Source organism: Chaetura pelagica, unplaced genomic scaffold (assembly GCF_000747805.2).
Source record: "Chaetura pelagica isolate M959 unplaced genomic scaffold, ChaPel_1.0 scaffold3, whole genome shotgun sequence".
NCBI lineage: Eukaryota > Metazoa > Chordata > Aves > Apodiformes > Apodidae > Chaetura > Chaetura pelagica.
Window position 1 is genome coordinate 2,354,055 of NW_009952974.1, and position 23,956 is coordinate 2,378,010.

At 41.0% G+C, this 23,956-nt stretch overlaps 1 protein-coding gene across 1 annotated transcript; it reads left to right on the plus strand.

The window, feature by feature from the left end:
- Nucleotides 1-734: 734 nt before the first annotated feature.
- Nucleotides 735-23,956, plus strand: HSPBAP1 (HSPB (heat shock 27kDa) associated protein 1). The gene is made up of 8 exons (XM_009996225.1): nucleotides 735-804; nucleotides 1,816-2,001; nucleotides 5,213-5,397; nucleotides 9,004-9,140; nucleotides 12,300-12,471; nucleotides 19,893-19,976; nucleotides 23,037-23,147; nucleotides 23,357-23,956. The coding sequence occupies exons 1-8, from the start codon at nucleotides 735-737 to the stop codon at nucleotides 23,912-23,914; spliced, it is 1,503 nt and encodes a 500-aa protein (XP_009994527.1). The 3' UTR covers nucleotides 23,915-23,956.

Below are 23,956 nucleotides of genomic sequence, written 5' to 3' on the forward strand. Positions count from 1 at the left end.
GCACATGTCTTTCTGCCTTCTCTGGAGTTGCTCCCTCTAGGTATGCTAACCAATTGCTCAGAAACCCCCAGAGTTTCCTGCTGGGGGTAGGAAAGACCATATGGGAAGACATAAGGTCCCTGTGAGGCCTCCTTATGTCCTGCTTGTGCTAGCTGCTGGAGTGCAAGACTGAAGGCCAAGTGTTGGAGACATCTCTGTGTCACAGCAACACCATCCTGTCAGGTGTTGCTCTGCACATGAGAGGAAACGTGGGAAATAAACCAAACCCCAGACTCCCTCCTGTCAGCACCCTTGAGAAAGGGAAGCCATTGAAAAATTTATATTCCATGAAGACAGAATATTGGAGGTCTTTAGTTTTAAAGCTTCAAGATGGAGTTTCCATGAGTTAAAGGAGAAAGGGATTCACTTTCCCTGGAAATCCATAGCAGAAGGACCCCTCAACTAGGTAGGATACCCTAGCCGTGATACCTCCTACTGAATTTGTGTGGAAACAGCAGCTTAATTTAGAAAACTAAAGGAGTCCAGCTATGCTGGAGTATAAACCCTGTGAAAAGAAGGGGGACTCACAAAAGTTACCAGACATATATGGCATACAGCATGCACAGGGCTCCTCTTATTCCTGCCATCCACCTTTCAGCATACATATATTTATTTTAAACTGTTATGTTTGAAACAATCCAAAACAAACCTTCTTGGTGACCTTATTCCTGGTGGGTCTTTTGACCCAGGTGGTCATGCTGGGCTGCCCCATGCTGGACTGGCTGGTTCTTCACCACATGTCCTACCACCCACACCTGGGGAAGAGTGAGAGGCAAAATTGGCACCCAGCAGTAAAGGGAATTTTCTTGTCCTATATTTATTTAACCCATCACACATGCAAAACCAGAATTTGACCCCTCAATAGAGTGAGTGAATTGGTTTGTTTTTAATGAGCTGCTTGGAGTCATGGGGGAACCATACCTATCGATTTGCTATTATATGTGTTACATGGATGCAGATTCTGGATGAGTTAACTTCAATAGAGGTTAAAATAATGAATGGGGTTTTTTTATGACTTGAAGTTGTAGTCCACTGTTTCATCTCAATGGAGTTGTTAGTTTAAAAAATAAATAAATAAATAAACAAATCAGGCTTTCCTTCTCAATATGTCATTCAAGGAAAGTTGTTCTGAAAGCACCAAGTCATTTCAGCTTGACAGTTTCAGAGGGGCACATAAATCTTTAAACAGCGAAGGAATAAATGGAAATCTTTGGTTAGTTCAGTTCTTGGATTGGTACAATTTCCTTTTTCTAAAATTCTGTAGATGAGAAGAAATTTTTAAAATTTTTAGTACCTGCTGTTTGGGTTAGGCTGTTCCTTGGTTTACATCAAGTGCACAGGAACCTGGTTTGCTGTCTCTGACAATGTACTAGACTTCTTGGAGAGAATCCTGTGCAGAAAGACTATTACTCATAAAAGTTATGTTCTCTAAACTCTGGATGTTGTTTATAAGGTTTTTTTATTGTCAGCCTAATTCTAAACAATGTGGCTACAGTGTTTTATTGACTAAGCTGTATGTGAAAATTCTAAGCACCTGCCTGTTTTTATTTATTACATTTTGGGTTCTAATACACTACTTTGATTTACTGTAAGAATGTTCTTTCAGTGTTTGTAGTAGAACTCTGACTTTAAAAGAATCTACAAATACAAGAGAACTATTAACCACAAACAGAGGAGGTGTTAATCCTGAATGTTTTCTGTCCTGTGGGAGAGGGTTGGTATCACTTCATGTATCATAAATCATCTCTCTACAGCTGTTTTTTTTTCTTTACATAGGTGAAGATGTCAAACCATTTACTCCTGAGAAAACCAAGGAAATTGTGATGTCTCTACAGCAACCTGCAGTCTTCTGTAATATGGTTGGTGATTGGCCAGCCCTTCACTGGAATGCAAAATACCTTTCTCAGGTATTGAGTGGAAAGGAAATCCAGTTTAGGATAGGTCTGAAGACAGTGGATTTAGGTGAGACCAAGGTGGGTGGGTGTTACATGTCACAACTATCTTTTTGAAGTTCTGCAATCCTCTGCCTCTCTGTTATTACTGTTCACTCTCTAATGTGTTGCTTTTCACCACAGGCTTTGTTTTTAGGACCTGGGATTTGGCCAAGAGTAGAACTCTCCTTTCTTGCATGTTTATTCTTATTAGGAAATGTTTGTACCTTTCTAAGGTTGTGTGTTTGATGGGATTCTGTTGGATTACACAAGTTAAATAGTATGTGTCCATAGGAGGGGAAAAAATCATCACAGGATTAAACATCAACAGAGGTAAGATGCCTCCAGAGAATACCATCATTTGTTACAACAGCAGCAAAGGTGCTATGAATCAGGAAATCCCTCAACTACTTCCAGCCATACTGAAATATTTATTTTTCTGAGGGGGGATAAAGGGTGGGCAGCAGCTACAGAAGTTGAGTTTCTGGCAGAGAAAATGCATCGCTATAGCCCATCTATCTGATGGCTACGTGGAGCACACCCACAATTACAAAGGAAGAAGAAAGCTTACACAAAACTGACTTCTGTTTGCAGACAGTTCTTATTTTGAGCATTTTCTTTGGTTCTGTAGTAAAATGAATAAACAATGAGTTTATTGTAAAGAAGCTGGAGAGAACAAGAGGTTGTCACGCTGATCAGTTATGAGTAACAAGAGCTGCTGGACAGAGCTGATGCTGTCAGATATGAAGTTGGAGAGAAGAGGGCTGCAGCCTGGACATCTGCCCAAGAGGTTCTGCCACTAAGGACAGCAAAAGGATTCAAGCCTCTGAGGTTTGATACAGAGAGGGACTGCAAAGGTGGCTGCAGGCTCAGTAGTTGAAATTACAGTACAGTACAAATACCAAATACTGAATAAATGTTGCATATTGAGGTGGTTATTGAAGTTGGATGCGGATGGCCAGTTTTTTTTGTTTGTGAGTATGCCTGTGCTTTGTTACAGAATTAAAAGGCTATTCCTTGCTTGGATTATTAGTTTAAATAATTTTAATTCCCCAGCAGATGTGAACAGACATTTGGTTTTCTTTTAAGTTTAAAGAAATGGTGGAGGTATTTCGCTTACCTTCTTACTGGGGCTTTAGGGTATTTTCTAAGGCTTTATCCTTTTTTTTCCTACATTTCCCTTAGTATACATTGCAAACATTGTTTTTCTTAGTAGAACAGAATTTGGTGTCTTGTCAGGACCAGACTGTAAGTAAGGAGAGGGGCTTCTTCCTCCATAAAGCACTTCTTCCTTTTCTCCTTCGCTCCAGTTTCAACCTGTGGCATTAGGTGGGAGGGAGGAGGACTGTCATGCCTTCAGATCCCATGTCATCAGACAGAACTGGTAGCTTCAACTGATGTGGCTTAATCTACAATTTATCAATTAAAAAACACCCTCAGCTTTTAGTCATTAAGTATTAACAAACTGATTAATGTTCTTGCTCTCAGCTGCCCATTGCTAACATTTTCACCCTAGTTACACCTACAAATCCATCTAAGCCATCAGTCTAGGTTGCCCAAATACATTTTTATCACTATTTATTTTTCCATAAGCACCCATGCCTTAGCACTGAACAAGTTATGAATTAAACCAAGAACCCTGGCCTGAGGAGATTCTACCCTAGAAGATAGTCTTGCCTTTCAGAGTTGGATTTTTTTTTGAAATGAAGCTCAGAGTGAAATATACTGAGGAAGAAAGAGCAGATTTCTTTCCTTTAAAGCACTTCCTCCTGAGTTATCTTGGAAAATAGGCAGTGTCCTAAGCACTGTTTGTTCTCATAAAAATAATGCAGATACTGAGCCACCTTCAGCAATGCTTATATCTTTTATCTAATGTTTCCATCAGACCATGTCTTAGTAAAATGATGTGCATGGCATTAATGACTGTGTGTCAGGAGGGGACATTGGACTGCAACTCAGGCATGGACACAGATACAGGAGGTTTGTTGTTACTGCAGGCCATGTTTGTCCCTGGTCTGCAGTTCTTAGGTTGGGAGCCCTTCTACTGCAGAGAGCCAGGTTGTGGGCTGCTGAATAGTGGGGCTTATCTGACACTGTTAGTTAATGAATTTGATAGTGAGGGGAAGGAAAACCACTACCTAGGCTGCTACAATGGAAAACAGGAAAATGATAACGATAAAGGTTTGTAAAAGCTGTTCTCCTGCCCGAGGGGAATAAGAACAAATGTATGAGACTCTATGGGAATTGCTGCAATAACAAAATGAGTGTGGTAAAGAACAAAGAGCTGCTGCTGCACAACATTGAAAGGGTCCCATTGCTGAGCTGCTCCATGCAAGTTACACAAGGTTAAATTGCAGCTCAGCCATTGTCATTTATGCATGCTGCAGTAAATTTTTTCCAAGTAGGAGTTATAGGGGTTTTTGTTGTTGTTTGTTGGGGTTTTTTTAACATTGGAAATGCCTCTTTGAAGCTGGCACAATTATCAGCTGTAGGAAATTAAAATCTCTGATTAACCATAATTCAAGTACACTGTGATGTGAGTTATCTTGTAGGCCTTCCAAGAGACCTGGCCTTGAGCTGAAGGGCTGTATCAGTCAGCCTGACCAAAGCATGATGGGAGCAAAACATTGCTGGTAAATACATTTTATGTCTGCCAAGGAACACTGCAATATGCTTTTGCCAGTCCCAAATGAAAAATAAGGACATACAGCAATTTAAATGAATCATTGGCACACATGTGGCTCCATAATTTCCTTCCTACACTTTACTGTGCCGATTTGGTTATTGCTTTAGGGAAAGATGAACATGTCCATCCACGTAAATCCATGGTGACAAAACAATAGGTACAGAAATACTTGTGTGTACCTTTGCAGCTCACGCTTAAGGGAGATGAAGCAAAGGACAGGCTCTCAGTTGTTCAGGGAATTTGGGGATATTACTGAGTTCCTGTGCTGAAGGGTGCTTTGCACATGAACAACAGCAACTGTTCGTGTGCTTTTACCTCATAGCAAGTTCAAGGCAGCAGCCATTCCCTTAAACCTTAATGAAAATGCAATACTCTCAGACTTAATTATGAGTTAGGTGATGAGAACCATTCTCTTGACCAGAGTCAAACCATCTAGTCCCAGTTCATACCTTATGTTGCTTTTAACCAGAGCAGAGAGAGAAACAACATACTATTTTTTAATTGGTTCTGTGCTTAATGGTCATGTAATGTTTGGCTTTTTCTTTTGTTGCTCTAGTTCCCCAGTTTGAAACCAAGTGTAGCTACGTGAAGGCTACACTTGAAGAGTTTTTGGCTTGGACCTGTGGGCAGCCTTCTTGTCTCTCTGGACCATTCAGTTCTTATGAGTACTCCAAACATTGGGCTTATGCTGACTACAAATACATTGCCAGGATATTTGAAGACAAGCCAGAAATCTTCCAGGTAAACATTAATATTATCTCTTCCTAGTTTGATGATGGCAAATTATTTAGTGTAGCTTCTGAAACCTCTACTGCTATCCCCTCTCTGCTCCTTTGGCCATTTATTTTAAAATCTTGAAATAAAAACCACTGGCTCTCAGTCTAATGGAGAATAGTAGCAAGTGGCAGCCATCTAAAATTCTGAGTGTCCTTATATGCTTAAAACCAACACCACAAGCAACAAAAACAACTACCAGACTGGAAGCACTCCCCTTCCCATTTAGCCCAGCATCATTTTGTGTCTGGGCAGGCTTGAGGAGCACCAAGTCATGTGTGTGACCTCTGCAGCTCAACATCTTCCCTGCACCTCTGCTGAAAGTATCCAGGTGAGGTGGGGCTTGGGTGTGGAGATGACAAGCAGCTGGCAGGCCTGACAAGGTGAAAAATTGAGACCCTGCTGTTGCCCCAGATCCACCTCGCACCCAAAAATGCACCCAAACTAACAGCTCTGCTCTGGAGAGAGGGTTTGATGGCATGTATTCACTTGTAGCAACAAGGCTGTCACAGGGTTTCCTCCCCAACTACAGGAATCTACACTTATTCTTGTTGAACCTCATTAGGTTCCTCTTTGCCCAGCTCTCCAATCTGTCTAGATCTTGCTGAACAGCTGCACAGCCTTCAGGTGAATCAGCCAGTACTCCCAGGATCATCAGCAACCTTGCTGAGGATACTCTGTCCCTTCATCCAGGTCATTGATGAACATGTTTAACAGGACATGGGTCATGTTCCTTGAACTAAGTTGGGAGCTCCAAGGATATTTCAGGCTTCTCCAGATCTTTGAGTGACTCTGTGCTTTGTTTCTGCCTTGGTCTTTTCTCTTTCTGCCTCAAAACCCAGCATTTTCTTGTGTTTATGGGACAAGATAATAGCAGCTCAGAAGACCTGAATATCCTGCTGCTTCATTCAGTCAATAAACACATACCTAAAGGAAACCACCATTTTCCTACCTCCTTCTTCCCTTTGCCCCCATTCCAGAGATAAAGTGAGGCTTCAGGAATTGCATTTCTCTGCAGGTGTCATGCCACAGCCTCATCACCTGACTGATAACAAGCAACAGATTGTACTGCAATTTTAGAACAGAGACACATAATGGTTATGCTGTGGATTATATTTTTTTTTTTTTTAAAGCAGAATCTGGGAAGGAAAAAAACTGATGGTGTTATGCAAGCAAATATGGTGTGTGTCATCTGCTAGTTTCACAGGCATGGGAGTGAAATGCATCCATCAGTTCCAGACTCATACGGCTTTTGAAACACTGCTCCACAATTTATACCAGCCAAAAGAGATCTTTGTAGAAATTCTCTTCCATTCTTGTGTGCATTTGATGATAACCCCTTTGTTTTTTCTTTTTAGATGTTATTTAGATTTACGTAAGGTGATCTGAAGGGGAAATGAAGGCCAACTGCACTGTTATTTATAGTGATTAATAGAACCAGTTAGAAGTTGTTTGAAATTTATATTGCACTGTTTATCATTTACAGTTGTATGGGCTAAGGTAATGATTCCATTATTCTAATCTATGGCCAGTATCTAGCATCTTACAGTTTTTGTTCAGTTGATATTTCATCACAGAATTGGAAATATAAATCAGAAGCAAGATATATGCTTGAAGTTTAAATAGAAACGAGACCTTTTACAGTGACATACGGGTACGGATTAACTTCATTATAAGCAGCAAATGAAATAAATGTAATTCACAAGTAATGTGCCATCTGTTATGGTTGGAACACCTTTTAGTGCATTTCTTCTTACTGTGGCTTTTCATTGTAGAAAAGGAACCCACTGTGACAAGATTTCAGAGACCCTACAGGTTCCTTTTCAGTTCGTTGGCTAAAAACTATTTTACCCATAATCACCTCAACTATTTACTATTTCTGCAACAGTTTCAAAAAGTTCTTTTAAATCTAGTATTGATTATGTGTGCTTTCTTTCCACTTAAATGGTAACAAAATACAAAAACTATTTAGGTGTGAGATTAAAGTGTAGAGATGGTGTTACACTTAACTTTATCACTGAAGGAGTTGTATTGGATTTTAAATTTTATGGCTGCTGAAATCTATAGTAGCAACTTTTTCTTCCTGATTTTTTGCTGCCTTTGACAAATGTTTATATTACACTTCTGCATTATTTTTTTTCAAATGATATCTTTAAAGTCAATAATTCTGAAATTCAACATCTTTAGCAACACTGAATTTTTGGGAAGGCTATTGCTCATTTTAAGGGTTTCCTGATACAGAAACATGAAGTCATCCTATCATCATGTCTAGTTGTAGTTTTCCTCATCCATAGATCTTAAAAAAGGATAGTTATCCACCTGTCTGCAAGAAGCTAGCTTACATACTTAGATTAGAAGGACAGAGTCCTATTTTCTCTTTAAGACAGAAGAAAGAGAGAGGCTTTTCCAAGGGCTGATTGAAAGTGCTTTGACAAGAGCAGGAGCCAAATTAGGTTCCTAAAGTTAGGTGCTGTGAATGACCACAAAGTGCTTTACTGAAACAGAACAAATACTGTTATCTTCCTTTTCAAGATGGGAAAAATAAAGCTTAGAGATGAAGTGATTTGCCCAACCATCAGGAAGCCAAGAATTGAATCTCTTTTCTAAGGCTCAGTCTGGGGCTCCAGCCAAAAGAAACCAGTATCTCTGGCCGGTGTACATCCAGTGCTTTCCAATAAACAAATGATCAGTCCCTGCAGGTGGCAGGGTGAGCTGCAGAAACAGGGGAAGGCTTTATCAGAGCTATACAGAGCCATCCAGCAAAACCCTTGAACTAGCTGAAAAATACCTCACCATGCCTCATTCCATCTGTCATCCCCAAGAGATTGCTTGTGGGAGAACCAATGGGCTGGAAAGCTTCAGGATCCTGTTCATAACAGAGCATACCTCTTTCTGCCCTTTGTCACCATGTCATCGAGTTGTTTGAAGTTCCCTTCCTCCTCAGCTGCAAAGGCAGAAGAACGTGTCCATTAAGTAATCAGAAACTTTAAAAAAAACAGCATACCAGTGGGCCAGAGGTGGGGTAAAGTCTGCATTTCCAGAATACATGAAGAAAGCTGAAATAGGAACAGAGAGCAAATATGCCACATGGATCACCAAATTGATTTGAAAGGGAAGGAGAGATTTTTTCCTTCCTTCCATTCTTCTTTTAAATGCCATACATCAGAATTTTTCTAAAAGCAATCCTGAGCTTGAGTGGTTAACAGTGGATAAAGGAAAAAAACTGTGTTTGAAAAGGTGGAAAAGAAGCCACGTGTGGTGATGGGCAGTGGGGCTGTTCTTCTGTAGAACTTGCCTGATATGAAAGACTGGGATGAGAACTGGAGACAGAGATCTGGGAGGCTGTGTAAGTAGACAGGGAAAGAAGAAATTAGCAGAAGAAATGCTACTAGAGAGGAGAATTTTGGAGTAAGGAGAACAGGCCATATATGCAGGAACCCCACCAAGGAGTATCAGCTGCAGTGGATAAAGTGCGGCTGGGGGGTAGAGGGAAATGACAGAAAACTCAGAGAACTGAGGGTAGGACATGAGTCAGTTCAACAGCTTACATGAATAACGTTTTCATTGTGGTAGGATATAAGGTGGTCTGACTTTGGTTTTCCTGGAAGATGTGGAAGAGAGAGCACACTGTGGATTGGTTCTGAAGGAGCAAACACCCCCTGCCATTTGGACTCTTATGGCTGCAATTTAGTGTTACAAGTACAAGGAAGGTAAGAAGTCTGTATACATGTAACAAATACAGAGAAATGTTATACTGTGCTATGAAGTTAGTTTTGGACTCTTGAGTGTTAATTCTAGGTCCTGATTATTTTCATTATCTGATTGGAAAGCATCAGACCTTGTTCTATAGGAAATACCAGAACTTCAGGGGGGTGGAGCATTGACTGGAGCATGGAGGTAACAATTTTATTTCCTTCTGTTTGAAGAAGATCTTTTCTGATCTGTGTTATGGGATCCAGTAATAAACATTTTAATCTTCCTTGCAGTTACAAATTCAGGAACTTGAAATTAGGAGATAAAGAGTTAAAAATAAAAAGGCCAGAAAAAAGTACAAATAAGCTACTTTAGACTCTTACAGTATTCTCTGTGCGAGAGCCTTTTAATAGCCTGCTAGAATTAATTTAAAAGGGGGATACCAGGATGGGAGAAGCCAGCTGTGAGCAAAGTTGAAAAGGACACTTGAGGCCCCACACTAATTTTGGGAGCATGTCACTTTGTTCTGTTCTCTCTCTTTCTCCCTGTTTTCATACTGTCCTCTTTTTTTGCCCCTTTCCTTCTATACTGGCCTCAGGGATTTTTTTTGTTATTTATTATTGCTAGAATGATGCTAGAGCAACAAAAACAATTGCATGCATTTTTTAGGTTTAATAGTGTCTAGTGGAAGGAGTAATTTGCCAGTGGGATTTTAGTGTGATTAATTACTCTGATGTTTAATAAAAAGTGAAGTCATGGTGGTCTGGTGATGAAGGTGCAGGACTGGGATTCAAGTAGGCTGACTTTATGCTGGGCACTGCCACAGACTGACTGCCTTTAAGGCCTGAGGCAAATTAATTTGTCATCATCTGTAGGAAGGGTAACTCTGTAAAGTTCTCAGGCAGGTTTTTATTTCTGTTGATAAACAGTCCTGAGATCCTTGGGTGAATGCAGGAGAGACACTCAGGAAGCCTTTCTTAGCACTGCATTTTGCTGCAGCCAGTCCTGCAGGCTTCAGTTTGCATTAGTAAGTGTTGGACACTGAAGTCCAGACACTTCAGTGTATCTAGGAGCCAGAAATATCATTGAAAAACATGAGACTTACATGCTTACATATTTTCTAAGGATCCACCTTAACACTGGGTGTACTAAATAGGTGTGGTAGTTTCACAGACCTGATACCTGCCCTGCCTCTTTGGTCTCTACCTTCACGTGTTGAGCTTGAGCCAGAGTTCCAGCACTGCGTAGTGATTTTGCCAACCTTCCCAAGACACTTTCTCCCCCTCTGGTAGAGCAAAATCCCTGTTCTTTCAGGGAAGGAAGAAGCCTAAAGCCTTTGTGTAGCCTGAAAAGACAAAGTTGTTTTCCTCTTCAGAGCAAAGGCTATAAATAGATAGAAAACTTCCACAAGCTTGTGAACTCTGTGCTTCTTCAGAGCGGAAAGATTCCCTTTTGAGACTCACAAACAAGACAGGCTTTGTAACAAAATATAAGCTTATGCTAAACTGAAATAGATTTGCCTTTGCAGAAAAGCCAGGGATGACTCCTTAGCCCTTTGTTGCTATCTTGAATTTCCTTCTTGCATCCCTCAGGCTTCTTAATTTTTTGCTACATGATATTGCTTTGACATGAGCCTGCAGGATTAACCCGTGAGCTTCCTAATGTATTTATTCTCAGCCCTTTCAGAGGGTCTAGTTTGGAGGGCAAAGTGGAGCTGCAATAGGACTTGAGTTTCAGAAGAATTATTTTTTGTGCTTGTAACCTGTAGTAGCTTTGGCAATTACTGAGAAACATCAGTGGCTGATGGCACTTCCATCTGTGCCAATCTCTGAAGTTCTGGCTATCCTGCTATTCCTGTCTCTTTTGTTTTTGTGCCATTTGGCTGCTTTTCTCCCCCTTTTCAGATCTGTGACTTAACACTGACAACCAGAAGCAGCAGGCAAAAAAAAAAAAGTTATTACCAAGGAAAAGAACAAAAAGAAAAGGTCTTGCTAAAGCCTGAAGCAAAGAGGAGAGCTGCTCAAATTGTCCAACTGCACTGCAAAGTACTGCCTTTACTTCTCCATTGCTTAGTACATGGGTCACTGTTGTACTGCTTGTCTGGCACCTCTTAAATATAATAAATTCTCTCTTTGTATTCTGTTCTGGTTATTTCCATCACCTTAAGTACAGCCATATAAAACTCCTATTTCTAAATAACATATGTACCTGCTAAGGTATTTAATTTATAAGTACCCATAAAACTGGCACCACCAGTTCTGGCATATTCTTTTTCTCTCTTTGATCTGGTTGATGTCACTGAAATAGAGACATTAACTCCTAAGGTCAAGGCCCATGTCTCAGCTCTGCTCAGCCCTGCACTGCAGTGTGTTGACCTGCTGCTTTGGGCTCATCAAGAGCAGCCCAGAACATGAGTGCCCTCACGAGTAGAGCAACCCAGTCTGGCTCCATCTGGGCATTTAGTCATGCCACTGAGTTCTTAACCCTGGTGGCCCATGAAAGCCACATTTTCATTATGTGGTAATAACACCAAAAAGTACTGATGTTTTAGAATGTTCTGTCTAGGGATGGCTCCAGTTTTTATTTATGCCATTGCCCTACCTGTGGCATAGGAGCATCAAGGTGTTTTGCTGAGAATGAGAGTTTTGTGACTAATGGCCAAATAAGTCCTGTAGGTGATGAGAGGGCACAGAAGATGATGTTCATAGCCCTTTACTGTAACCATCCTAAACACACAATACCCTCATTATAAAACAAACAGGGGTGCAGCAGCTCTTCATTCAGTGAATGGAAGTCCTTGATCTCTAACAAAACTATTTCCTTAGGTTTGTAGAGCAATTTTTAATGCTCTGAGCATCTGTAAATGCTGCGTGTTCTGTAAAAGGGTGGAAGGAGGAAGCAGATGGGAGAGCTTTTTTTTTTAAAAAAAAAATAAAATTATCTGCCTTTATAAAAATAATTTGTGAGAAGCTGTAAATCTTTTCAGTTAAAAAATTAAAAAGTGGAATATTTTAAAAATGCTTTAGGAGACAGCCTGTAAGCAGTGCCTGTGTTCTCACTGCGTAGGAGATTCACACAGAGAGGCAGATTTATGTTTTATTGAAAACCCTGCTACTGCCTTTAGTTCTTTGCTGTAACTGACATGCACTGAATACATTTTTATCTTCTATTTTCAGGAAGAGATGGCACCTCTTCCCACCTGGTGACACCAGTTTCCTTTATCCCACCAGGATCCCTTATGAGGAATCCAGCGTATTCAGCAAAGTCAACGTTGCCAACCCTGATCTGAAACACTTTCCTCAGTTTAAGAACACAACAGCCCATGTGGTTACACTCAGCCCAGGACAGGTACCATTCACATACAAGCTTTACCTCACTTTAAAGATTCTAGTAAATTATTTAACTGGCTAATTAAAGGCTAGAACATCTTAAATGGACTGTGGAACTTCCCTCTCTCTACAGTCTGCGCTCAGGCTTGAAACATTTCTCTCAGCATGGGAACTTTCTTTGCTCACAGTTAATTTACTAGCCTTTTTTGTACAAAAAACCTGCAAACTTCTAGACAGTTAGTTCAATCAGCTGCTTAATTCCATGACAGTTCTTGTAATCACCTCTAACTGGTCTGTTTTACAACTTTCTTCAACAGTTTTCCAACCTGTCTACTCTGAAACCAGTATGTTCCATAAAATGTATTTGATTAATGAGCGTGTAGAGCCAGTAAAGGAACTCATATTTTGATAGTGAATAACCTTCACCAGGGAACATTGCCCCCACTTATTGCTTTAATAGCAGAGCATTATAATGATGATACTTAGAGTGCACACCTTTCAGAGATTTCACAGTGCTTCACAAGGATGTAAGGATATTATTAACCCTGTTTTACTTGGGAAGTTTGGTTTTAAGTAGTTTTGGATTTAACAGCAGTATGAGAGCAGGGCTCATGGCTCTTCATTCCTTATCTCCCACTGTAAATAGTGTCCTCCTTTATTTAATCAACATGGTCTGTATTGGAAGTCTGAATCACCTCTTTGCATTTGTTCAGCAGCCCATGTCCCTGTGAAGCACTCCTGTGCATCTCAAACTGTCAGGCCTTTCCAAAATAATTTTGCAATGTTCTTTGCTCCAGCCCCTTAAGACCAGTGAAACTCCTGGGTTTAGGGCCTTTTCACCATTTTCCTGGCAGGTGTCACCTCTTGTGACCTGCTAGCTCAGCTATTTGTACAAGTGTTCCCTTGCCCCTGGCTGGCAAACCCAGCTGTCTTCAGCCATTTAAAGAATGGATTTTTGTCAATACAGGTGATTTCAGGGAGGCAGAGAGAAGGGTGCTCCTGTGAACTGGTGAGATGGCTGACTAGAGCAGGATAGTAGTTTCCAACAAAAGGATGATGTCAGTGAACTGGGAAGAGCATGCTCTTGTGCTGGTACAGTTGCATTATTTGCCCTGCATTAGCTCCTAGTGATACTCCTAAAACAAATAGTTTGTTTTGAATCCTACACTTTGTAAAGTTGCAGCATTCAATAATATAAAGCACAAAGAACAAATGTTTACCATTGATAAAAAGGCCACATACATTCAGCACTGCCATTATCCATGATCCCAACACTATTACAATTTATAATCTCCTTTGGAATGACCAAGTATAGTAGCGAACCTTGAATATTATCTTAATCTTAATTAGGCTGAAAGCAATTACAAATGAATCTTCCTAGGAATAAAGATCTTGAGCCAGCTCAGCAGAACAAGTTGCCTGCATTGACATGGAGGAGATACTGTTTGGATTTCTGGGGGAAAAGCAACATAGAGGCAATGAGGGAGCATTGAAATGTTGCTTTCATCCATTTCACCAGCACCTTCTGGGTGGTGCTTTCCAGCATCTCATCCAGAAGCTTATGGGGCAGGTAGCTGGGGAATGCTGCTGTTTGATGGAGAGAAAAGGAATTACCTCAAAGAACTGCTTTTTTAACAAGGGAAAGGATCCCTAAATAAAAACAATCTTGGATCTGTACCTTAGCAGTCGTTTTTAAGTAGAATTAATAAAATTACTGCAGAATTTGCAGCCAGCTTTATTTTGTGATAATGTAAAGCTTCTCCACCCCTTCCCAGAGGATATGCAGAACATCATGGATTAGATATTGTAACAATAAAGGCTTGAAAATTAAAGACAAAGGTGTTCTAAGGTAGTCAGGAGAGCAACTGCATGTAGGGTGAGTGCAGCTCTGAATATCAAAAATTTAATGTGGCTAATGCCACCTTCTGGACGGTGTTTGCTACAAGCCATTTCTCTACAACCATTTAAGGCTTGAAAGCAGAATTCCTTCATGAAACATTGTACCAATGCACAATGTGTACTTTGGTGGCAGACTTTTCCCCCTTTCACTGTGCTGTTCAGAGGTGAGTCTCTGTCAAGAATTTTGGTAGTTGGCCAAGGCTTTAAGTTTTATGATGTTTCATCCTGTCTTTGACCAGTGGCTGCTGGCAGCATTTTCACAGAGGTCTTATATATTAGTTACACATTAGTGATCTGTTCTTGATCCAAATTATGGTAACATTTAGATATCTAACTGTAGCAGGAGGTTCATTGCTGGTGGATTTGAATTCACTGAACTAGTGATTTTTCTCCCAAAGCACTGGTGTTTTATTTGTTAAAAAATTCTGCAATATTTCTAGTCATGCCTGGATTGTTTTCACAAATATACACATACTGCTTAAGAGACTGCACATAGGGCAAAACATGTCTGTTCCAGTATCTTCCACCCCACTCTCTGGGACAAGTGTTGAGAGTTAGGGTAGGATCTGCCACGCTCAAACCCCATCTGGGACAGATGTCCTGTCTGCCATCAGTGGAAAGAACCTGGCACCTCTACAAGGCAATTCATCCTCCCTCTCTTACACAGTTACAGTCCTGCAGGAGCATTCATCCCCTTTTCTCCTTCAGCACAGGCTATAAAAGGAGCCTACGCACATAGATGCTTAACTTTTTTGATGATTAAAAATAGAAGATATTCCTCTATTTTTAATAGAGGAGTACCACCTACAAAAATCTGAGATGCTGTACAAATGCAAAATCATTGATCATTCTTTCCTCTGCTCCACTTCTCACCAGCTTCTTGCTTCCTTCCTGCTTGCTAATGGGATTGCTCTTAACCCATTTTCCTCTTAATCCATATAACTAGACAATGGTAAAAGACTAGAAAACCCATCTCAACTTGTCTGGAGGTAGACACAGAAGGCTCCACACATGTGTCCTTCTAATGAAGAGCAAGCACCATGTATGCTGGGCTCCCACAAGCAATGCCATTCTCTCTGGCTGGTGGACACCAGAACCCATGCTGCTACAGGCTCTACTACTGCTTGGCCCTGTGTCTCAGGTGCAGCCTGGAGCCAGAGGAGCCACAGTGCAGCTCTGGACACCTGAGGTGCAAGGAAAGGCCTAACTGAGCTAGTCTTAGAGGCACATCAAGTCCAAGAAGGATGCTCTCTGCCAGCCTTGAAAATATTGTCACAGGGTGGGAAAAATATTTTTAGAAAGATCAACATTACCATTTGCTGATTCTCACCATGGTCTACTGCTCAGAAGCTCTCCTCCCCTGCTTTTGCTTGCCTGCCTTCTGAAAGTCTAAAGAAACATACCTCAAACTCAGTCTGCCTCCACAACTACAGTTCCTGTGGGTACCTGGAAGGTTTTCTATTCCTATGTTTCTGCTACAGTATCTGACACATGGTGGGATCCTGCTCAGCAGAGCTCCCAGCAGCACAGGCAGACCTCTGACTTCTAGCCTAACCCTGAGGGAGCAGAAATCTTCCTGAAGTCAGGAAGGTATTTCCCTTATATGCCCCTTTAAAGAAAGGGAGTGAGAACTTCAGATTGGGATTACAGTGGGTAATAGGAGAACAGACAATCTGAATAACCAAGAAAAATATAAATTATACAAAACAAAGTGCTGTAGTCAGTCAGGAGATGCACTAATTCAAACTTTTTAAAAGGCAATGAAATATTCTGGCTCAAAGCAGGCAAAGTACTTTTTAAATGGGGTTACAGTGAAAAACTACTTTTGTTGGAAGAGAGTTTAAGTGATTTTTAGTAAAGCAGAGGTCAGTTGTCTGCAGTATTGTGCATAGTAGATGATTGATAATTCTGTTTTGGGGAAAGAAGAAAAAATGTTTATGTGAGAGACTGCAGAGCTGGCCCCAAGTCACCCCAGAGAGCAGGCAGACAGCCCAGCTCAACCTCTAGATGCCAGAACTATCATCTCCATCACAGAACAGGCAGAAAAGTCCAGGAGCTGCATTTACACTAGAATTGCTGATGAAAACACCACTCAGCCTGCAACACACAGGCAGAACCCCATGAGTGCCCAGGAAGTCAAGCAAACCAAAGGTGAAAGCTGCCAGTTTCTAACTCCACTTTCCTACCTCTTCCCTGAGCTTCGCTCAGTCCCTTGCCTGGGTCCCGATGGACACAGGCTGGTGACAGCCCTATTCCCTTCCTGCTCACAGCCCTCTCCTTCCTAGGGCTCTGCCTGCATTTCTGCTCCCAGTGGCCCTTGGGTGCCCAGTTTCAGCAGGTGAGAGGACACCAGCTTGTTGGGGAAGAGGGAGGCACGGTAAGACAGACCTTCCTAGCCCCAGGGCAGCCAGGCACATGCTGGGACAGGGCATCTGCTGGGGTGGCAGTGCTCTCAGAGTCCTCACATGGTGCTCCCACAGAGCTGGCTCTGCATTTATTTATTTTGCATTACCAGGGTTACAAGCAGCTCCAGGAATTCTGTTGGTTCCCCCCACAGCTCCCATCTTTTTGTTCCCATCACAGTGGCCTTCTTCAGTGCTTCCTTTTCCAGCACATTTACCCAAATACCATTTTCTAATGAGCAGGAACTTCTTTGTATAACATTCCACTTCAGGGCATGCTCTTTTTGAAGCAATTCCACCTTTGCCCTAACTTTGCACTGTATTGAGTTAATCATGTCCATTGAGAATTTAAACCTGTTCTGTTCTCTGTGCTGTACAAGTCTTCAGTATTGCTCCACTTGCTCTCTCAACTGTTCTCTTGGTTTCCTTCCTCCCATTACAGACCAGAATTTCATTTTATCTTTTTTGGGATTTGTGTCCTACTTTGACTTCATCTGCTCTATTTGCCTATTGCTAGCCTAAATAATAAAATAATCTGATTGGTTGCTGTTTAGATCAGTATCTTCTCAGCCCACAAAGCTCAATCCTTCTGCAGAAAGCAGCTAACAGAAGATTCTCTCTTAGCTTGGAATAGTTGTGTCTTGCTTTTGCACTTCACATTTTGCCTGTAAAATGTTTGCTCTGTATTATTTCACTGTGGCTTATTTTCACATTTTCTATTGAAAAACAGTTTCAAATGTAGCTAAATCTGGGTCACATTCATAAATATATGGAAATCTGCTTTATTTTATTGTGGAATCCATATTTGGGGGCAGTGGTGGTGGGGTTTTGGTTTTGTAGTGGGGTTGTGTTTTGGGTTTGTTTTTTTTTATTCCAGCTTGCAAACCTAGAAAAACACTATTTGGTAAAAGTAGGAGAATCCTACTCTACTTCTCTTTGCTGGATTTGTAAATTTTTTATTTTTTTTTTCTCTTCTATTAGTCAACTGCTCCCTTGCCAACTGTATTTTTTTGTTTTATTGACTTTTTTTTTCATTTCTTCATCTTTCTTAAAGTTTTAAATCCTTTAACTTCTTGGTAATTTCAATTTTCTTGCTGCTATAAATCTTAATTTAACAAGCATAAGCTTGCCTAGGAATGAGAGGGATAGCAGGTATCTTTACAGTGCCTGTTTTACCTCTTGGAGTCACAGCTCTGTAGGCCCTTTATAATTTGCATCAGCCAACAGTGCCAGCTGCAGAAATACACAGCTTTGCAGTTATTACCCTAAACCTCATGGCAAGTAAAAGCTGGTTAGTCTTTTGTACAGCCAAGTTTCTCACCTTTGGTTTAAAAAGACTGGATTATTTGGGGGAATTTTATTTTCCTCCTAGCCATAGCTCCTCTTGCCAAAGCAATTGTGTCTCTGCTTTGCACATTAATCACACTGAACCAGTACATTCCATTCCTAATTTCCATCTTGTTTTTACCAGGCAGCCCCTTTTATTGAAACATTTATGCACTTTTCTTAGTTTGCCTCTTGCCATACACTCCCTCTTCACCCTACCCCAGCTCCCTAGTGTCTTCATTCAGCCTTCCAGCATGTTGGAAGCTCACTGCTCCTACAGAAGTCTCACAGTAAGGACCATGTTCTTGGAAACAGCTACTTCCTGCAGAAGATCTGCCTCCTTCTGCTGTTCACCAGACTTTTCCAGGCTTCATCATTACACCCTGTCATTTGGATGGCACCCAGATTATTTAGCAGGCTGCAGTGTAAGATGCCCTGCAAGGAAACGAGTGTTGTTTTGGTTTTTCTAATGATTCTGCAGTCAATGAAATGTGGGCAAACACTTTCTAACAGATAAACCTACTGCAGCTAATGCAATTGCATTTTTAAAAGCACCACTCAGACTTGTTCTGTGTTGAAAACGTTTTGACTTCAGGCTGTGTAGGTTTTTGTACACTTTTAGATGTCAGGAATAACTAATTGGTGATACTTTATAAATAATGGCCCTCCACAGAATTACTTCCTTTCTGGTTTGTATGCTGTACTGGATTAAAGTACAATTTTCAAATGTTTCTGACCTTTAGAAAGCCAATGCTTTTTTGCTTGCCTTAAATTGAAACCTGTGGAGAACATTTTGTCCTGAGGCCCAAAAATTACTCTGCTCTGTCCTGTAGGTGTTTGCAGGACTGAGGCCATGGTCATTGTTTCCTGCACATATTTTTGTATTAGCCATGTTTTAATATAATGAAGCACAGGGCTATCTAGGTAGCAGAACATTCTTTTAAGTAATTTGAATCTACCAAGAAAAAGAAAAGTCTGCAGTTCAGATATAGATTGTTGCTTCACTTTCCCCATTCCAAAGTGTATATTTTTCTCCATCTCTGACCATTTTTATTCCCTGTCAAAAAACATCTTTTATGCTTTTCTTGATAGCTCTATGTTAATCTAATGTTCAGTAATCTGTGAAGCTGGTACTATATCATCAAAACAACATTAATGTCTTTTATACCATAAAAGCTGTGGGTTAGAATCAATTTTATGTCACAGCTATCATCCTGATGTAGTTGTAAAGCTCTGATCTAAACTAGATTGTCATGATTTCTGAGATACCTTGTTTTAAAACCCTGTCTACCAAAAGTGACAGGCTTAATACTGGTGATTTTTTTACCAGAATTAAAGCTACATATTGTTGATCACCTAGATGAGCATTAAGATACCTGCTTTTTGGTGAAGCCAGCTGGCAGTCCTAAATGTACTGGGAAGTTTGTTCATTTGGAGTCTACAAAAGACTTCTTGCTTGGCTAAGACTTTGTCTAAAGCCCTGCTCTACTGCTACTCCAGCTGCACTCCCTTTGTCCAGATGGACCATAGCTACCTAGAGTAGTTATGAGGTTACAATCCTGCCTCATATGAGGAAGAGTTTGGATGAGAGGTGGTTCTGGATCATGTCCACTTCTCACATGAGGGCATTGATAGAATGGGAGGAGAGAGCAGGCATTTAAGTCTTGAGAAAAGGCTCTTCAGAAGAAAAAAAGATCACCTCCTTCTTATTCCTTGCCTCATTGTGCCTCTGCATCCCACATCACCGTAATTAAAACACCTTCTCTTTCTTCAGGCTTCTGTTAGTCCTCTAACACAGTGTTTCCAATTCCAGGTCCTGCTTGTTCCAAGGCACTGGTGGCACTATGTGGAATCCATTGATCCCATCACTGTCAGCATAAACTCTTGGATTGAGCTGGTATTTTACTTTTTATGTCCTGGTGATGTAGCATTTCCATATCTGCATGGGCTTTTTTCCCTTGCCTGCCAGTTTCAGACCTATTTGGCATATTGTATTTGGAGGCTGGGGAGGGAAGAGCCCCTATGGCTACAGTTTTTCCCTGAAGGACCTTCCAGGGTTCCAGATCAGAAGCCCAAATTCAGCAGAATTCACGTGCAACTTTACCTCAACTGGGCAAACAAAAACTAAACTTCTCATATCCAATTTCTTATGGGCTACGTAGCTTTGTGCTGAATGGGAGACAACAAAACAGCAACTCACCTCGAGCACATGCATATGTGCTAAGCAAAATTAGAATTTAAATCAGATTAATGTAATAGTCAGGAGGGCAGAGGATTTTTTGAATTATCAGTTCTCTGTGATAGTTTTGATTTGCCTGGAGTTGGATTTTCTCAAGTATTTAATTAATTTTCTTTTCCCCAGGCTTTGATTTTTCTTACTATGTTAACCACTATGTATGTGATGGTTCCAGGGATATCATCTCAATATTCCAGAAGGTTTTCTGATTCAAATTGCTTTATCATTAATCCTAGCTTAATATAAAAAAAAAGACCCTTTGAAATGGCCTGTGAAAGCTGCCTCACTAAAATACTTATTGCTTTTTTCTTTTTTTTTTTTTTTTTTTTTTAAACCTTTATTAGACTAGAAATCCCCAGGGGGATGAACACATACATTCAGCTGCTGTTCAAAGACCACATGATACATTTCTCATACCAACATCAAACCAGCCATTTGCAGAGTAGAGGAACTCACTTGGGTGTTGCCCTCATGGAGAAATTTTCCAGATGAGACCATGCTTATAAATGACAGCAGGCCCCTGGACCATACCAAGTTCTTACATAGCCCTATATACAGTCAGCTGTGAAATCCCCAGGGGGATGAACACATACATTCAGCTGCTGTTCAAAGACCACATGATACATTTCTCATACCAACATCAAACCAGCCATTTGCAGAGTAGAGGAACTCACTTGGGTGTTGCCCTCATGGAGAAATTTTCCAGATGAGACCATGCTTATAAATGACAGCAGGCCCCTGGACCATACCAAGTTCTTACATAGCCCTATATACAGTCAGCTGTGTCCAGTGACAGAGAAAGCACCAACAATGTTGTAGAACAACCATTTAAGCCTGCCTTCAATTTGAGCAGCCTATGAGGTAATTCAGAGGAACTGGCTGTGCACCCTGTGCTTGGAAAGACCCTGATGTCAACACACACACTTGGACCCTAAGCTGTGCCTCACAAATTGTCCCCCTGTGGAGGAGCAGGTCAAGGCTGAATCAGTTGTGCTGAGCTGGTAGCTCCCAGGTGGCTGGGTGATGTGTTAGCTGTGGCATCTGTAGCCATTTTTATGTGCTGCAAGAAAAATAGTGGAGCTGAACTCCATGGCCTTTCTGGCCATAAAGAAGTCACCAAGATCCTATTCAGTGACAGCCAGAGCAAGTAGCCGTGTATGACATCATGAGCAGTGCTCCCCAATGTTGAAAGTTGCCATGAGCAAGTGTAGCTACAGCAACCCAAGGGGAAGTTCCTCACTGAATTTCTCTCTACAGCTGTTGATGGCAGCACTGTTAAGTGTTGGACAATCCGTCTATAAAAGTAAATTGTGACATGGATGCTTAAAGACAATCCTGAGAACATTTCCATTACCAAATCAAGCAGTTCTTGCTTGCAGCTGTTACCAGCTGCCTTCATATTGACAGATGTGAATCATGCCAACATTTATAGTCCTAGTGAAACCATTAATTATATTGGCAAGACTTTAGAAGTTTAATTTGTTTTCAGCTGTCTGTGAGCTACTGAAAGTATTCGTTGCTTCCTAACATACTCTTATGCAATAAGGACAACCCTTTTATTCAGCAGACAAGGGTGAATATCAAGAGTGCAACACTAATTTAATTTCCACATGTAGATAACCAGACTCTGGGCTGTGGGGGGTTGGTATATGAGGCCACTGATACACCAAACATCCAAGGCCACAAAATGCTAAGAGCACTTCCCCCTGCTTCTATCCCAAATCCTTCTCAGAGTTCCAGGATGAATTACTGCCTTCAACCCTCACATTAGCAAGATGCATGGTTTGCTTGACATACTACCCAAAGCCACAATTAGGCGGTTCAGGGCTGTGGGTTGATAAGGTTACGTCTTTCTTCCAAAACTTGCATGTCTAAGCATCTCAATGAAAGCAAATTTACATGTCCACTCCTAGGCACTTGTCATTGATGTAACTATACCACCCATCTTGTTTGGAGTCTTACTGTCTCCCTCCACATATACTTCCTTTCCTCATTTAAAAAAAAAAAAAATCAGTTAAGTAGGAAGGAAAACTTTAAAAGATCCTATAAAGTTTTGTTCTGATATCCTAAGCTACCTAGTACCCAGCTGCATAGAGGGATGATGCAGACAGTGAAGGCTCAAAAGAAAGAATCAGTTACTAACTTAGTACTTTACAGAAGAGCTGGTGTTTGAAACTGCAGCAGAATGTCAGCTACTGTTACATGATAAAGTATTTCCTGAATTTCCTTAGGACTTTCTTTTGTGCCTCTGTAGCCCCCAGATAGTTGCTGCCTTGCTGTAAACACCCTGTGTATTTAAAGTACTTAAATTAGGCACAATATGTAGATATATAAAATTTACTATGTACTTACATGTCCTTCTAGTCCTGAAGAGCTGTATAAATGCATACATTAAATAAATGCTAATACTGCGTTGTAATTTCAAGCACCAGATTCAACTGGCAGAATACTAGTAAGAAAAAAATAATATATGTATGCATCCTGCAATCTATTTTTCTCAAATCCTTACTCAGATGAGTAGTCACACCAAAGCCTGTGCTGTTACTCATGTCATTCATGTGTAGGAGCACAAAAAGTCTGAAACCTTTCACTGATGTCACATACATGAGAGTATGGCTGTCAAACCAAGGCCCTCAGTTTAGTTCTTCCCCAGAAGTTCCACTTCCTGCAGAGCCCCAAGTGCTCACCTATCTCCAAACACTTTCTGTTCCCTTGGAGCAGGATGCAGATCATGAGGCCCGTGTGGAAGAAGCAGTAACTCGAATGCTGGTATGTGCCATAAAATCAGCAGAAAATCCCAGTGATGGAGATCTCTGGCTGAATCCCACAGAGGTAAGCCCTCTCTTGCTCCCATTAGAGCAGTGATAACAGAGAATTACTGACATTTTGCTTAGCTCCCTCCAAGTCTTTCTGCTGCCTGAGAAAAAGAATTTTCAATTCCTTCCCTTCATGTAGCAAAAGTAACTTATGGAAGATAATCGTGCAAGACCGAATTGAAATGTATCTCCTTTTAACTGAGTGTATCCTGGGTGTTTTCCTAGGTTGAGGCAACATCCCATGAAATCAATCTCCAGTACCTGAACAAAGCAGTGTCTGCATACTTCCAGTGTCCAAGGGCAGGTGTGTTGGAGCAGGCACGTCCCTGCAGCGCTGCTGCAGAGCAAAGGATGAGCCCCTCATGCAAGAGGAAGAAAGGGGAAGTTGGCTGTGAATCAGAGAGCTGCAGCTTACTAACCCATGAATGTGGCTTTTCAACATTTCCAGCAGAAAATTTGCAGAGAATACCTTTTGGGCCTCATCTTATTCAAGTTTTACCACAGTCTCAAGAAAGAAGTTCAGTGGGTGCAGTTGCAGTTGGAAGTGATAGCAGAGATCTTCTCCATGAAAATGAAGGAGGACATTTTGGAAAATTGCACTGTGCCAGGAAGCAGTTGGTAATAAGTAATGACTGTGAAACACCTGCATATCAAATGGATTCAGACAGCAGTCCAAATGCCTCACAAGCAGCCCTTTCTACCAATGATTTGCTGGACTGTCTGGTTAATCCACGTGTCATCAGTTTAGTAGCTCAGCTGCTGTTGGACAGAGCAAGAGTTTAGTGCCAGAGTGCTTTATCATTTCTGAAATAAAGAAATCAAATT

Excerpts from the sequence above, each read along its gene's own strand:
- HSPBAP1 (XM_009996225.1), top strand. The coding sequence starts at position 735 with ATGCTGGGCTGCCCCATGCTGGACTGGCTGGTTCTTCACCACATGTCC. Across the intron at positions 19,977-23,036 it reads TAAACTCTTGGATTGAGCTG|GATGCAGATCATGAGGCCCG; the intron begins GTATTTTACTTT and ends CCCTTGGAGCAG. Across the intron at positions 23,148-23,356 it reads TCTGGCTGAATCCCACAGAG|GTTGAGGCAACATCCCATGA; the intron begins GTAAGCCCTCTC and ends GTGTTTTCCTAG.